The sequence below is a fragment of the Rhinopithecus roxellana genome, chromosome 13 (assembly GCF_007565055.1).
Source record: "Rhinopithecus roxellana isolate Shanxi Qingling chromosome 13, ASM756505v1, whole genome shotgun sequence".
Taxonomy (NCBI): domain Eukaryota; kingdom Metazoa; phylum Chordata; class Mammalia; order Primates; family Cercopithecidae; genus Rhinopithecus; species Rhinopithecus roxellana.
Genome location: NC_044561.1, coordinates 24066178 through 24080555, shown reverse-complemented (window position 1 = coordinate 24080555; position 14378 = coordinate 24066178). Strand labels below are relative to the sequence as shown.

The 14378-nt window shown below is 45.9% G+C and overlaps 3 protein-coding genes across 9 annotated transcripts in view; 1 reads left to right on the top strand and 2 right to left on the bottom strand.

Annotated features, from left to right (window-relative positions):
* HPS4 (HPS4 biogenesis of lysosomal organelles complex 3 subunit 2) overlaps positions 1-5325 on the bottom strand; it is a 31165-nt gene extending 25840 nt beyond the window's left edge. For 2 of the 5 annotated variants that reach the window (XM_030915848.1, XM_030915850.1), the window contains exons 1-3: positions 5228-5325; positions 3226-3745; positions 816-906 (exon numbers count right to left, since the gene is read on the bottom strand). In XM_030915848.1, the coding sequence (XP_030771708.1) occupies positions 816-906; positions 3226-3266 (132 nt within the window). In that variant the 5' untranslated portion in view covers positions 3267-3745; positions 5228-5325. Of the gene's footprint in view, positions 1-815; positions 907-3225; positions 3746-4772; positions 4795-5136 lie in introns of those variants that run through there. The other 3 variants (XM_010375585.2, XM_010375586.2, XM_030915849.1) reach the window with 3 other exon arrangements.
* A 20-nt stretch (positions 5326-5345) lies between these two features.
* On the top strand, positions 5346-13358 carry SRRD (SRR1 domain containing). The gene is made up of 7 exons (XM_010375582.1): positions 5346-5520; positions 7438-7478; positions 9462-9721; positions 9823-9921; positions 11502-11656; positions 12457-12502; positions 12890-13358. The coding sequence occupies exons 1-7, from the start codon at positions 5354-5356 to the stop codon at positions 13097-13099; spliced, it is 978 nt and encodes a 325-aa protein (XP_010373884.1). The 5' UTR covers positions 5346-5353; the 3' UTR covers positions 13100-13358.
* The window catches only part of TFIP11 (tuftelin interacting protein 11), a 21064-nt gene continuing 19140 nt past the window's right edge, over positions 12455-14378 (bottom strand). For 2 of the 3 annotated variants that reach the window (XM_010375583.2, XM_030915847.1), the window contains one exon: positions 13346-13786. In XM_010375583.2, the coding sequence (XP_010373885.2) occupies positions 13431-13786 (356 nt within the window). In that variant the 3' untranslated portion in view covers positions 13346-13430. Of the gene's footprint in view, positions 13787-14378 lie in introns of all 3 variants that reach the window. The other variant, XM_030915846.1, reaches the window with a different exon arrangement.

Sequence of the window (14378 nt, the reverse complement as noted above, 5' to 3'; positions counted from 1 at the left end):
GTCCCAGCTACTCAGAAGGCTGAGGCAGGAGAATGGCGTGAACCCGGGACGTAGAGCATGCAGTGAGCCGAGATCGTGCCACTGCACTCCAGCCTGGGCAACAGAGTAAGACTCGTCTTAAAAAAAAAAAAAAAAAAAAAAAAAGGCAAAGTACTGATAATTGTTGAAGTTACTAATGGCACATGAGGGTTCATGATACTTGCCTCTCTGTTTTTGTATATGTTTGAATACAAACTTGTTTTTTTTTTTTTGAGATGGAGTTTCACTCTTGTCGCCCAGGCTGGAGTGCAATGGTGCGGTCTCTGCTCACTCCAACCTCTGCCTCCCGGATTCAAGTGATTCTCGTGCCTCAGCCTCCCAAGTGGTTGGGATTACAGGAGTATGCCACCACGCCCGGCTAATTTTTGGATTTTTAGTAGAGACAGGGTTTCACCATGCTGGCCAGGCTGGTCTCGAACTCCTGACCTCAGGTGATCCACCCGCCTCAGCCTTCCAACGAGCTGGAATTGCAGGCATATGCCACCGTGCCCAGCTGAATACTAACGTTTAAAAACTGAGCTGATCAAAAAATTGGGGGTAGAGGGAGGCAGACAAAAATCACGATGGAAATAGAAAGCTAAAGACAATGAAAGTGCTGAGCTGCCTGGAAATTTTAAGACCAGAACCACAAGAAATAGTACAACTAAGAATAAGACAGTAGAAATGTCATTGTCTGGATTAGCCCAACTGTCCCAATGTAAACCCTATACTTCTGAAAAGTTATCACTTGGAGGCACTGGGATCCCCACCGAACAATAAAATGCTGTGTGGCTTACCTGGGAAGGATAAAAATAACAAATGCCAGCTCTTGTTGGATCGCCTTCTTCCTTTACCTTGGAACCGTCATAAAGAAAAAAATAATTCCACCTGGCAAGAGAACAGAATGGAGCCATGTTTCCTTTCATCCAGTGATCACGGCATTTAAAACATAGCTTCCTATTTCCCAGCCCGAGGAGGGCTCATTACTGTGTTTGAAAGACTTCAGGTGGCCCCAGAGAAGAAACAACCCCAGTAGCTACAAATTAGATAAAAACGTTCTGTAAGCGCAGGAAATTCAAACTAAAAATATGCCTCTATCCAGCCGTTAGACCATCTGCCAAAGAAGACATAAGTAGCTAGAAAAAAAATGAGGCGCCCACAATGACTGCTCTTATTTGAAACACTGAACCTTAACTATACAACCACATGGTCTGATACACTGTCTTTTAAGGCTCTGATAACAAAAGAAGTTAAGGATATATTAGATGCACTCCTCGTAAGTGCTGAGCATAAAGATTTCCAGAACAGCCCTTCTACCAGGAATTCATGCATTCACTTAAACACTGACTGAGGGCCCACAGTGAGCTCCGCGGTTGCTGAGCAAACACGCAGTTTCAATGCAGGACAGTGAGTCCGTAAGTCCGTAACAGGGAAAAAACGAGGCCTGTGAGAATTTACAGAGAAACTCTGAACTCCTCTCTACCATGCCAAACCTCACCAAGTATCACTCAAGCACACTTCCTCATTAACCGTCTCCTGATTCCCTCGGCCCAGAGATAACCTCTTTCTTCCTGAATTTCCATGACCCTCTGTTCTTCCTCAAAGACTCTTATAGACTACACTGCAGTATAACTATATTACTTAATGTTATTATCTAATTACCTCTTTAAGACCATAAAACAAACACTTCAAAGGCTGGGCCTCAATTTTGTTTTGTTTTTACAGGGTCTCACTTTGTAGCCCTGTAAGCTGGAGTGCAGTGGTGCAATTGCGGTTCAGTGCTCAACCTCCCAGGCTCAAGCCATCCTACCGCCTCAGCCTCCCAAGTAGCTGGGACTACAGGAGTGTGCCACCATGCTCAGCTACTTTTTAAAAAAATTTTTGTAGAAATGAGTCTCACTATATTGCCCAGGCTGGTGTCAAATTCCTGGACTCAAACAATCCTGCCTTGGCCTCCCAAAGTGCTGGAATTACACGTGTGAGCCACCATGCCTGGCTGGACCTGTTTTACTTCTAAGTTTCTGAGAACACATTTATGAGACTATAACATAAAGCAGCAATGGGACCAATCTGTCATCTGCTCTCTTCTCCCCTGGATCTACACCCTCTCTGAGGCCTCCCTCCATGGCTCCCACCTTGCCTTCCTGATGAAAAAGCACCAACTTGGCTGGGCACAGTGGCTCACACCTACAATCCCAGCACTTTGAGAGGCCTAGGCAGGAGGATTGCTTGAGCTCAGGAGTTTGAGATTAGCCTGGACAACACGGTGAAACCCCATCTCCACAAAAAAATAGACAAAATTAGCCAGGCATGGTGGGGTGAACCTGTGGTCCCAGTTATTTGGTACGCTGAGGCAGGAGGATCACTTGAGCCTGGGGTGTGAGGCTACAGTGACCTGAGATCACACCACTGCACTCTGGCCTGGACAACAGAGCAAGACCCTGTCTCAAAAATAAATAAATAAATAAAGCACCAACTTGGTCTCTGGCACTGTCCACTTTCCCAATACCTAGGGCTGGATGTATAAATGGCTGCAGAGTAAGCTCAGATCAAAAAGCCTCAAAAAAGTTTCACAGGCAACTCAGAAACTCCATGTGCACCCCATCCTCCCCTGTCCCCACGTTCTCTGGGTGAAAGCATCCCTGCTTGTGTGGGCACACAAAAGAAAACTTGAGTGTCATTTTGAACTGCACCATCTTTTTGACTTCCACATAAATAATCAGTCACTAAATCCTACTAATTCTAGCTAAACCTGCTTTTCACCTTCATCTCCTTCACAATTGATGTTTGCTAAACCTAATTATGGGAAAGGATTAATGCATTTAGGGTTGAGAAGGGAACCGGGTTTCAGACAGACATTGAGTAATACCCTTCAATACCCAATCTGGCCAAACCTCTCCACATGGTGTAATTCTCAACTGCAACCATACCTCATCTCTGCAAATTGAAGACTACAATACCCACATTATCATCAAAGCTGGCTACATGATCAGGCTGTGGCTTATCTTTTCTACAATCTTCCAGCAATGCCAGACTCATTCAAACACTGGGAGAGGCTCGCAAGATTAAAACACGTTAGCTTCGGAGAGAAATGGCTCATGTGCTTGATTCAGCTGCTCCAAGGAAAGTGGTATTTTGTTATGTTAACCCCAAAAATCTATCCAACAGCCCAGCGAAAGCTATGCCATGGCAGGCCCTGCTACTCACCACGAGGCTGACTTTGTCTCTGTGGAGGTGGAGGTGGCCATCTACTTTGCAGTCATCCTCAACCTCTTCATTTAGGTTTTCTTTTCCAGTATCAGTTCTTTCTCCCCAGCTGTGACCGTTCCTTTATCTCCCAATCCAGCGAATCTGGATGTGGCAGGTTTCAATGTTTTCAGTCACCACTGCCACTTGGTTAGCTTTCACTCAGCATGGAAAGTACCACTTCCCTTCTTTGCAGGTTCTTCAGTTTCATGTATATTTCTATGCCTCTTACAACTCAGGGAGAAACTATAACAAAGAGAATCCTAGCAGAAAAGTCAAATTCATTTATCTGGTTTCCTGAGTGTCACTGTGGCTGTCCACAGAACCACCACTTCAAGCTCCTCTCCAGGAAAGCCAAACGTGGGAGATGCATGCTAGAGCGGGGGTTCTAAAGAAATTTCTAGCTTGTCTAGCTCAAACCCATCGTGAAGATTCTACTAAAAGTTTTGAAGTTTCCAGTTCAAACATCAGTGCCTTGGCTCTGAAATAAACACAAGGAATAGATATTTCAGAAACTCGTGAGAGAGCATATGACCCAGCAGGATTAAACGAATGGTGTATTTCAAAAGAGCTTTCTGTAAGGGTGACAATGATACTTCAAAATCAAAGAGGGAGGCTTGCAGAGACTTCAGAGTAAGGGCTTTAGTCTCTTGAACAGTTAAGGGAAACACACCACAAGCTTCACAGAAGATAAAATCAAATGATAGGGTGAAAATGCTCTAGGTGTGGACAGCTATACAAATAAACCAGTTGCTGTGTTAATAATGGAACCCAAATTAAGGAACTATCATCTTGACAGTCCAAAAGTAACCTGAACATGCAGAATTCCAGAGCGGGGCAAGTTTCTAAAAAATGAAAAGAACTTTATCAAACGGCTTTCAAACTTCCACGAGAGAAAGACAGTTCAGTGTATCATGGAATTTCAGAGTCGGAAGGAAACCTGGCATCATTTACTCTACTCTCCTGCACTCTTTTCCAAAAATTATCTTGGCTGTCTCTGCTTTACATCCTCCCGAAATACGTGGTTCTCGACGTTACATTTCTCTTTCCAACAAACTAAAATCAGCGTTCCCTATTTTACATCTGCCTCCCACTCGCTACCCTGGATAACACTCGGCAGGAAAACACAAAACAAGGTCTAATTCTTCCATGTGACAACCTCTTGGTCACTTCAAAACTACTGTCTCATTCCTACTGTCACTTTCTCCAAGCTTAATGCCCTAGCAACATGGTCTCAAATACTTGCTCACCATTCTGCAATCTATGGGTACACAAATACAGTCTGTTAAAGTCTTGAATATTTGACGGCCTGTAAAATCTCTATCTCTTCTCAGCTCTAGATATTTTGGATTGGGCCTCCATAGGACTATACTCTTTGTACTCTGTGGAGCATATTTGGGTGCCTGTGGAAGGGGTATCTCTGTTCCTGGAACCAAGACAGCAGCCTAAAACTCCCCATCCCTTGTTTCCAGAGGACTGGGCCCTACACTACCGAGGTCCTCTCTTACCTCTGAAAGGTCCAGAAGAGACCACTAATGGCCCTGGCGTAGGGACAGACGTCGGAATGTAAGCATAAAAGGCTCTGGTAGCCTGGGATGGGATAGTAACAACCTGGGGAAGGGGCCTCACTGGAGCAGCAGGGCTGCAAAACGGACGCTAATGGCTGGAGAAGGGCCAGGAAGCTGCTGGGCACAGCCCCCGGGGCGCAGGCAGCGACGGGTAACAGCACGGGGGCTGTGCGGTGTCTGGCCCCACCTCCAGGGGACTGGGAAATGGTGGGCGAAGGCCTAAAGATCAGGCGGGGTCGGGTCACACTCTAGACTGGGGGCCCGCCCCTCTCTATCCCCGCGCCTCCGAGCGCCGCCCACCCACCGGAGTAGCCAGGCATCCCAGTGCTCCGGGTTCGGGACTCTGGAACAGAAATGTGGGCGGCAGCTGGGAACCTGCGACTCCGGCCCCGTACCTGCGCGCGCGGCAGAGAGGCCTTAGGTCATGCGCCGCCCCGCCTACCGCCTCCTCCTGCTCCTGGCGAGCCGGCGCGCGGTGATGACGTGCCGAGTGAGCCGCGCGCCGCTGACGTCAGGGACCAATGGCTGCGGCCGCAGGTACCGCGCTCGAATCCTGGCAGGCGGCGGCTCCGCGGAAGAGGCGCTCGGCGGCTCGACGGCCTCGGCTGAGGGAGGCGGCGCCCCGGAGTTCCGAGGCGGAGTTCGAGTCTGACAGCGGAGTCGTGCTTCGTCGCATCTGGGAGGCTGAGTGAGTGCGGGGTGGGCCCTGGTGGAATCTTTGCGCCCGTGGACAATTCTGAGCCACAGTCTCCCCATCTGTAGAATGGCGATATAAGCCACACCCTTTAAGGAGTTATTGTGAAGATTTAACGTAGGTAACGAGCTCATTAAAGATCTGGATTATAGTAAGCGCTCAGTTAAAGGTTGCCTTCCCTGTTATTACGGTTACAGTTGCGTGACCTTGGACAATTTGTAATCTCTGTGCTTCAGTTTTCTCATCTGTGAGATGGGGATGAAAACAGTACATACGTAGGTTTGTTTCGAGGATTCAATGAATTGGTAAACGGAAACCATTTTCTGGTACGTGATAAGCACTGTACCAATGTTTGCTATTAATATTATGCCGATGTTGGTATTATTGGTGGCGGCAACACAAGGGAAGCAACACGAACACGGGATTGCTATCATCAGGCAACTGCTATGTGTCGGACACTAGCTTAATCATTCTGCACACTTTATGTTAAACATTGCAGGCACGCTAGGACCCTGGTAGCTCAGTGATTCTCAGAGAGACAAAGAAAATGTGTGGAACCAGATTTCACACCCAGGTCTTTGTGACAAAAACCAGTGCTTCCAGCTCTCCATTATGCTGGTTGCTTATCCCAGCTCAGATTCTCACATACCTTGCTCCATACCTTAGAAAGTACATAAAGAGTGCCTAATGCAGAGGAAGCACTCCACAAATGTTACCTATTAATGTTATTTAGTATTATTACCTTTATTTGCAGTTCTTTTTAGGCTCGATACATAACAGCTTTAGTTAGCACTGAAGATCAGCATCTGAAGGGCCATCACAAGGGCAGATATTGGATTAATTTTGTGGGCTCCTCTCCACTAGAATTAGGGTCAAGAGGCAGCAATGTCCCAGAGTTTACGTCCGAAGAGAAAGTTGTTGACCATTTGGCTCAGCCTGAATAAAAAGTACCTGTGATTCTTTTTAAGCTCTCAGAGGGTGCCAGTAAGAGTAAATGTGGCTGGTGCTTGGAGAACTCAAGACATTTTTCATATCCCTTGACATTGTCACGATTTCCTCAACTGCTTCAGTATTCCCCAGGAGCTCCCTGCTTCTCCCAACACCTAGGTGTGGTGCAATCCCATCGCTCTGAGATTGGGCCAGCATTTTACGCACTTATCTATGCACGCATTTACCAGTTCATAAAACATTCCTGCGTACATCAGAACTCTCTCCTTTACCCTCTGTGAGAAATGTGCAGCAGCCTCAGGGCCGACTTTCAATTCTCTGTACCCCTTTCTGAACCCATAATCACTGTCTCTGGCCGTGGCTTGTCAGTTCAAATCCAGTTCATTTTAATTCACTGTTGACTTTGTTTTGCTCTGGGTCAAACCAGTTGACTTGAATAAAGAAAGCCCAGACAGTTGGTTTTGTCTCTTTACTTTCCCCTTAGAACTATTTATAATAACAAATACCATTTGTTGAGCACCTGCTATGTGTCAGACACTGTGCTAAGAATGTTAACCCATTTTATGCCTCTAAACTCCTCTGTGTTGGGAATGATTTTTATCCCCATTTTAGAGATGAGGAAACTAAAGCTCAGAAAGGCTAATTCTGAGCATTTAACAACCATTTATGGAGCTGCAATTCTATACTAGGCTCTGTTGTAGAGCGAGAATAAACCCAGACCTCTCTCTGGGAATCAAGGACCTCCTCCAGCATCCTCTCTCCTGCAGTCTCTGAGCCCCAGCAGTATGTGCTCTGGCTCTGGACATATTCAACATACATCCCCCTCTTATCACTTGGTAAGTGTGGGCCCTGCATTGCAGGGCACCTCATTCTGTATGCATTCAGGTCATGATCAGGAAAGTTACTGTTGGGGCAGCCCTGAAATGGATGGGACATGACTGTGCCATTTTTTTTTCTCAACAGAAAGGACCTGTTTATCTCTGATTTCTGGAGTTCAGCACTAGGTGGGTATGACGTGGCCAAGGGTAGGGATTATGGGGCTGAAAAGAGAATCTGTCCTCATTTGAGGACATTTTGCTTCACAGAGGGATAACTTGCTGGGTTCTAACTCCCCCCACCCCGCCACTTATATCTGTGTGTCTTTTGGCACTTAATTCTGACCCTCAGTTTCTTTATCTGTGAAATGGGGATAATGTGTATATCCTGTAGTTTTGGGAATTGAAGCTGTTTAGTTAAACGCCTGCCTGCTGCATACAAGGCAATAAATGTTGTCATTATTATTGCTGAAATTTATATTTATCCTGTTCCTTTTCCGTGATATTACAATGTAGCCTTTTTCTCATGCAGTGATAATCTCTTCCTAAACATAGTGTGTGGGTGGAAACATAATATTTATGCATGGAGTGGACATACCATAGGTAACATTTTTATTGTGGGACATTGAGTTTTCTTCCTTTGGTTTTCGGTTATTATTTTAGGACAGGGTCTTACTCTTCACCCAGGCTGGAGTACAATGGTGCAATCATAGTTCACTGCAGCCTCTACCTCCTGAGCTCAAGTGATCCTCCCACCTATAGCTTCCCAAAGCACTGGGATTATAGGCCTGAGCCACCACAACCAGCCTTTTGAAGTTATTATACATAATTTTGCAATGGGCAATTTTATGCATACAGCTTTTACCAAACTTAGGGTGATCTTCTTAGGATATATTCCCAGAAGTGGAATTAAATAAAAGGTGGTGACCAACTTGATATCTATTGTCAGGTTATCCAAAAAGTTTTCACCAATTATTTTATCAAAACTGACCTGAAGAGCCAGTTTTTCCTGGCCTGGGGTCTTATTTAAAGATATCTTTGCTGCTTGCTTTCTTTTTTTTTTTTCTTTTGAGACGGAGTCTCACTGTGTCACTCAGGCTGGAGAGCAGGAGTGTGATCTCAGCTCACTGCAATCTCCACCTCCTGGGTTCAGACAATCCTCCTGCCTCAGCCTCCTGAGTAACTGGGACTCCAGGTGTGCGCCACTACCCCTGGCTAATTTTTGTATTTTTGTAGAGATGGGGTTTCACCATATTGGCCAGACTGGTCTTGAACTCCTGATCTCAAGTGATCTGCCCACCTCGGCCTCCCAAGGTGCTGGGATTATAGGTGTGAGCCACTATGCCCGGCCCTTTGCTGGTTTAAGTGAAAAATTGGTATCTTATTGTTGGAATGCATGGCTTTTTTTTGTTTTGCTAAATTCAGTACCAGTACAATAAAAGGAGAGATAAGAGAATCTGCCTCTACATGAAAAGACTTAAACAGAGTATAACTTTATTTTATTTTTTTGAGATGGAGTCTTCCTCTGTTGCCCAGGCTGGAATGCGGCCGTGTGATCTTGGCTCACTGCAATCTCCACCTCCCTGGTTCAAGCGATTCTTCTGCCTCAGCCTCCCAAGTAGCTGGGACTACAGGCGTGCGCCAGTACGCCTGACTAATTTTTTGTATTTTTAGTAGAGACGGGGTTTTACCATGTTGGCCGGGCTGGTCTTTCAGTTCCTGACCTCAGGCGATCCACCCACCTCGGCTTCCCAAAGTGATAGGATTACAGGCATGAGCCATCACACCTGGTCTGTTACAACCTTAAAAGTACGCATTTCAGAGCATAGTCTACATTTACTAGGAGCCTCTTGTTAAATTAGAATGAGTTCACATTATAGTTTTAGATGGAAACTGCCCTTGAGTGAAACCCAATTTCTGCTTGCAACATGCTCTTGGGTTTTGGACCATGGGAGTCCAGGGGCCGGGACAGCCTGTCAGTTGGTGGTGAATGTGACTGTATGTCCAGGCATGTTTGGGAATGAGGCCGGCAGCTTCTCTCTCTGAAGGATTGAAACCTTTTACTGCCCTGATCTCTTTCTCCCCAAATCTGTGAACTTCTTTTGCGGATGATTTGGTTCACAGGGTCAGAGCATATGCCCTCTAACTGCATTTGGGGGCCTGGTCTTTCAGAAACCATCAATAGATGTCTCACAAAACATCTGGAACAGCTGAAGGCCCCTGTGGGGTCTCTTTCGGACATCTTTGGAAACCTGCATCTTGACTCATTGCCAGATGAGTCAGATGTGGCCCCTGATTCTATCCCAAGAGAGACCCTGGTCACAGGAACGTGCCATTTGAAGTGTGTGTGTTACGGCATTGGGAACTTTGCCACCTGCATCATAGCTAGAAACCAGCTAACGTTTTTGCTGCTTTTGTTGGAAAAGTGCCAGGTACATTTTTGGATTCATTTTCATCTCCTCCTCCTCTGGTCTTATATATGGGTGCACACAGATGTTTGGGTTGAAGTAAACAACTCATTCTTCCCTTCTAGATTCCCAGAAGTCACTGTTGGGTGTATGACCCTCTGTCTAGCCAACTTGAAATTGAAGTACTAAACACCCTTGGCGTGACTGTTCTCAGTGAGAACGAGGTAAGTGGTTTAAAGGGGAGCAGACAGGAGTATAAAAATCCTGACCAGACTCACTCCAGGCTCTGCCTGTTAACACCAGCATTCTTTGCAGTGGCAGCCATTCCTCTCTTACTGCCTGCTCACTTTTGTAGTACCTGAACGATGTAACCAGCCAATCAGTTACCTACATTTTGGCTTGTGTTGTGCCCATCAGAAAAAAATTACACAGATGGCATGAACCAGAACACGTTAGGTCTGAACCACTTTTGTGAGAATTATTTGTCTGGAAATTATGCTAACTTGGTATTTGCTGTTGCTATTGAAAAATAAAAATCTAGGTGCCTCAAGCGAGGTCTTTCTAGTTGGATTTTACCCTGTCCCAGGGAGGTCATAAAAGGGGTTGCAGCATTCCTCTTTGATGCTATAACCCAGGCAAACCCATAGCACCTGGCTGTGAGTTGTGGATTAATTCTCTGCTCACATTTGCACGCCCCAAAATAGCTGGGATTTGACATTTCTGAGACCTGTGGAATAAAGAAATGCATCTCTCAAGCACAGGGCCAAAACCAGTATGAGCAAATCCCTCCGATTTCGATTTTACATTGTCTTGGGGATTAGAATCATTTGATTCCTGTGTGTGTCCTGAAACTGCCATCTTACTGCTTATGTATGAAAATATGGCTCAAGTTGAGAGAAGAGTCATTCCCTGATATTGGCAAGGTCCTAAAACACTGTCACTCAGTTCAGATCATCTTTCTGGGTGCCTGCTGTGTGCTAGGCAGGGAGCTTTGGGGAGACCAAAAAAAATGGGACCCAGTCCCAGTGTTCAGGGAGCCCGTGGTCACATCAGGGCATGTGACCTGTAAACAAGTGAATGAGGAGTGAAATAGTGAGGCAGAACCTTGTACTAGGAGCTGAGACAAGAGAGGTGTTTGGAGGGATGGAGGAAGGATTCCTGGGTCTGAGCTGGGCTTTGAAGGTCTACCAGCAGTTTGCTAGTGGGACAGAACCAGGATTGCAGGTAGCTGTGCAGTGCTGGCTGTTCAGGAAACCACTGCCAGTTTGTTATTAACACAAGGGAAGCTGCAAGAAGAGGAGAGGCAGGCCAGAGGTGGGCAAGGGTCAAAGGGCCTTATGTTCCCTGCTAGAATTTGGCCATAGAGCAGTGGTTCTCAGGAGGGGTGATTGTGCCTCAGGGACATTGGAAGAGGACTTAGTTATACAGATCTGCAGGAAGTGACATGGGAAGTGTGGATTACCGAACATGGGGGAAATACATGGGGTAAGTAACATCACTATCCCTCCTGTCCTTGCTATCATAGATCCAGGAAGCCCCTCCATTAGTGTTCATGAGACTTTGTGTTCATGAGACACACATTTATTAAGTAAACATGAGTTCTTTTGGGACATCATGATTTCCTGACTCTAGTTCTGCTAACTGTATAGATTTCATATACGAGTGTAACTGTTCCACAAAATGAGCCTTTTTCCATTTGATCCTTTAGTTTGTCTCATGATTAACCCCATCCTTACCTCTCCCTCACCTTACTGTAAATAATAGGTTGTGAGCATGTTTACACCTATGAATATCGTATCCCCAGGAAGGGAAACGGAGTATTCGCGGGGAGCCTACCATCTTTTACATGCTCCATTGTGGGACGGCCTTGTACAACAATCTTTTGTGGAGTAACTGGTCAGTAGATGCCCTTTCTAAGATGGTCATCATTGGGAACAGTTTCAAAGGACTTGAGGAGAGGTAAGTCTGAGAATGCTGAGATTCAGGCCCTGAGGTGAAGCCCATACCTCAGATTGACCTACACACAGAAAACGTTTCCTTGATAATTCCGTACTGGGGAAATGCTTTTCCATAGGGAACGGGATGAAGGCTTAAATACAGGAGGTGTCAAACCCTGACTCAAGCTGTGAAGCAAGTGAAGGAGTCTTTTTGCCACGAATTCCTCCCTTCCATTGTGATACACAGAAATGGTTTTGAAAACAGGGAAAAGCTATTTGATTCCTCTGCCTACAGCTCCACATCCTCATTCTGTTTCACAGTGCTTAGGAGTCTGCTCAGTCATTTGTCTTGATGAAATGGGCACAATTACTGGAGTATGTTCTTTCTTTTTTTTTTTCTTTTGAGATGGAGTCTTACTCTGTCCCCCAGGCTGGAGTACAGTGGTGTGATCTCGGCTCACTGCAACCTCAGTCTCCTGGGTTCAAGCGATTCTCCTGCTTCAGCCTAAGGAGTAGCTGGGATTACAGATATGCACCAGGACACCCGGCTTTAGTAGAGATGGGGTTTTACCATGTTGACCAGGCTGGTCTTGAACTCCTGACCCCAAATGATCCGCCCCGCCTCAGTCTCCCGAAGTGCTGGGATTACCCACGCTTGGCCCGCATTTTCAACTATTTAACTGGTTTACTCCACATCTCGAGTTTTTTCCTGAATTCTTCCTATACTTCAATCATCTTGCCCTTCTGTGTCTTAAGTTGAATGAAACTATCCTCATACCTCCTAATCATGGTTTTTTTTTTTTTTTTTTTTTTAATTTCTAGGTTGTTGGCAAGGATTCTGCATAAAAATTATCCCTACATTGCGAAGGTATCTATCTGAATAAAGGGGCTGGGATGGAAAAGGGTGTGAAACTGTGAAGAATTCTATCTTTACAGGTGTAGGAGGAAACTCAGGGGCTAAGTGGCGCTAGTGTACTGTCAGCTCTCTCCATGGGTCTGTGTTCCAGAAAGCTATGACTCTTTAATGCATCTCTTAGTTTTTTCCTTATTTCCTTTATTCCCAGTATCACAGTCCATGATATCCACTGTCCTTGGGGCGCCCAATTCATTGTGCAAAAGCATTTAAATTGAAATATCCTATTTGTTATTTTTTTAAAAAGGAAAGTGGGATGACAAGTAAAATGGCAATTTCTCCCAGAAGGGTGGGGATTACTGTGACTAGCTAAAGTTTTCACACTTGCATTTTTCTGCTCAGATTTTAAAAGGACTGGAGGAGCTTGAGTTTCCTCAGACTTCACAATACATGGACATATTTAATGATACCTCTGTCCACTGGTTCCCCGTGCAAAAGCTAGAACAGCTCTCCACAGATATTTGGGAGTTTCAGGAAGAACCAGATTATCAGGACTGTGAGGACCTTGAAATCATCAGGAACAAGACAGAAGATCCTTCCGCTACTGACTGAACTCACTGTGAGGTTGGCTGAGGTAGAAGCTGCCACCGGAGACTAAAGGGAAGGCTGCCATGGAGGAACTACAGAGAACTCCTTTGCCAGGAAAGAACATCAACTTGGCTGTCTTGTTTTGAGGACGATACCCCACATGAGGACTTGGTATAGATTCCTGCACTGCTAAGTGGCATTGTCCCGCTTTACATCCTTCCCTCGTGACCTGGCCCAATGTGGAGTAGCTCCTGAGTAAAGAAGTTACGCTTTTGAAGGTGAACTAAAATACTGTTTATTCACAACACATCCCTCTCAGGGGCAAGTCTCTGGCTGGCTCTGGACCTGCCACAGTTCACTTGGCCATGTCGATCAGGCTCTGCAGTGAGGTGGGCACCCATGTCTTCTCGCCCTGGACAAAGACCACTCCCCGGTCGATGTAGATCACAATGCGGCCAAAGGTGTAGAGCTGCTTCCCTTCGTGTCGCTTCCCAATGACGGGCATGAAGACAATGTTGTGCTCCTCAGCCTTGGTCTCAATGAGGTCCTTAAAGTTCATGGGCACAGAGCTGGCGGCCACGCCAATGCCCCTCTGGGCCATGTTCTCAGCCTCCCGCCTCTCCTGCATGGCCTCGTACTGGAAGTCCTTCCTTCGCTCCGTGTGGGTGAGATAGGCAATGTTCTCCCGTGCTCCTGGCTGCATGTAGGCACCTGAGAGATACAGGAGGACAGGGCAGTGAGGAGAGGTGTTTCCAGGTGTATGGAAGTTGACGCTGACTTGGCCCAGGTCTGGGTGTGCCAGAGTGCTTGTGACTCACGGAAGGGCAGTTCTGCCTCAAAGATACAGCTTTGGAGGAAGTTTAGACAACTGGCCAGTATCACATAAAAACTGTTCAGAAGGTTTCTGGCTAGTATCTAGTAACCAAAGAGATTATTAAATATTCAGCATTTTAAAATGAAGTATCTGCAAGGGATTTCTTCTTTCAGAGCTGGAAACATTAGCAGAGAGTCCTCAGCCACTCTCCTGTTTCCACCTTGCTCTGTAGAGTTTCCACTTCACACCACCAAAGAGGCAGCTTTTAGTACCTTGAAAACAGGCCCACGCTGGCTTTATTTTTAACCTACCCACATAGGCCCCACATCCTGAAAGGAGTTCACATATATTTGGGGAGCTGAAATTGGTGTTGAAGGATAATACAAGACTATAAATGCTAAGTGCTCACTGAGGGGTATATACAGAGAACAGTTTTGGAAACATGAGGCCAGGGGTAGCTAAAGAAGAGTTTTTAGAAAGAACTTGATC

Bases quoted from the DNA above. Each gene is read 5' to 3' on its own strand.
- SRRD (XM_010375582.1), top strand. From the start codon at position 5,354: ATGGCTGCGGCCGCAGGTACCGCGCTCGAATCCTGGCAGGCGGCGGCT. The intron at 9,722-9,822 runs GTACATTTTTGG...CTTCCCTTCTAG, and splicing joins TTTTGTTGGAAAAGTGCCAG to ATTCCCAGAAGTCACTGTTG. The intron at 9,922-11,501 runs GTAAGTGGTTTA...TCGTATCCCCAG, and splicing joins CTGTTCTCAGTGAGAACGAG to GAAGGGAAACGGAGTATTCG.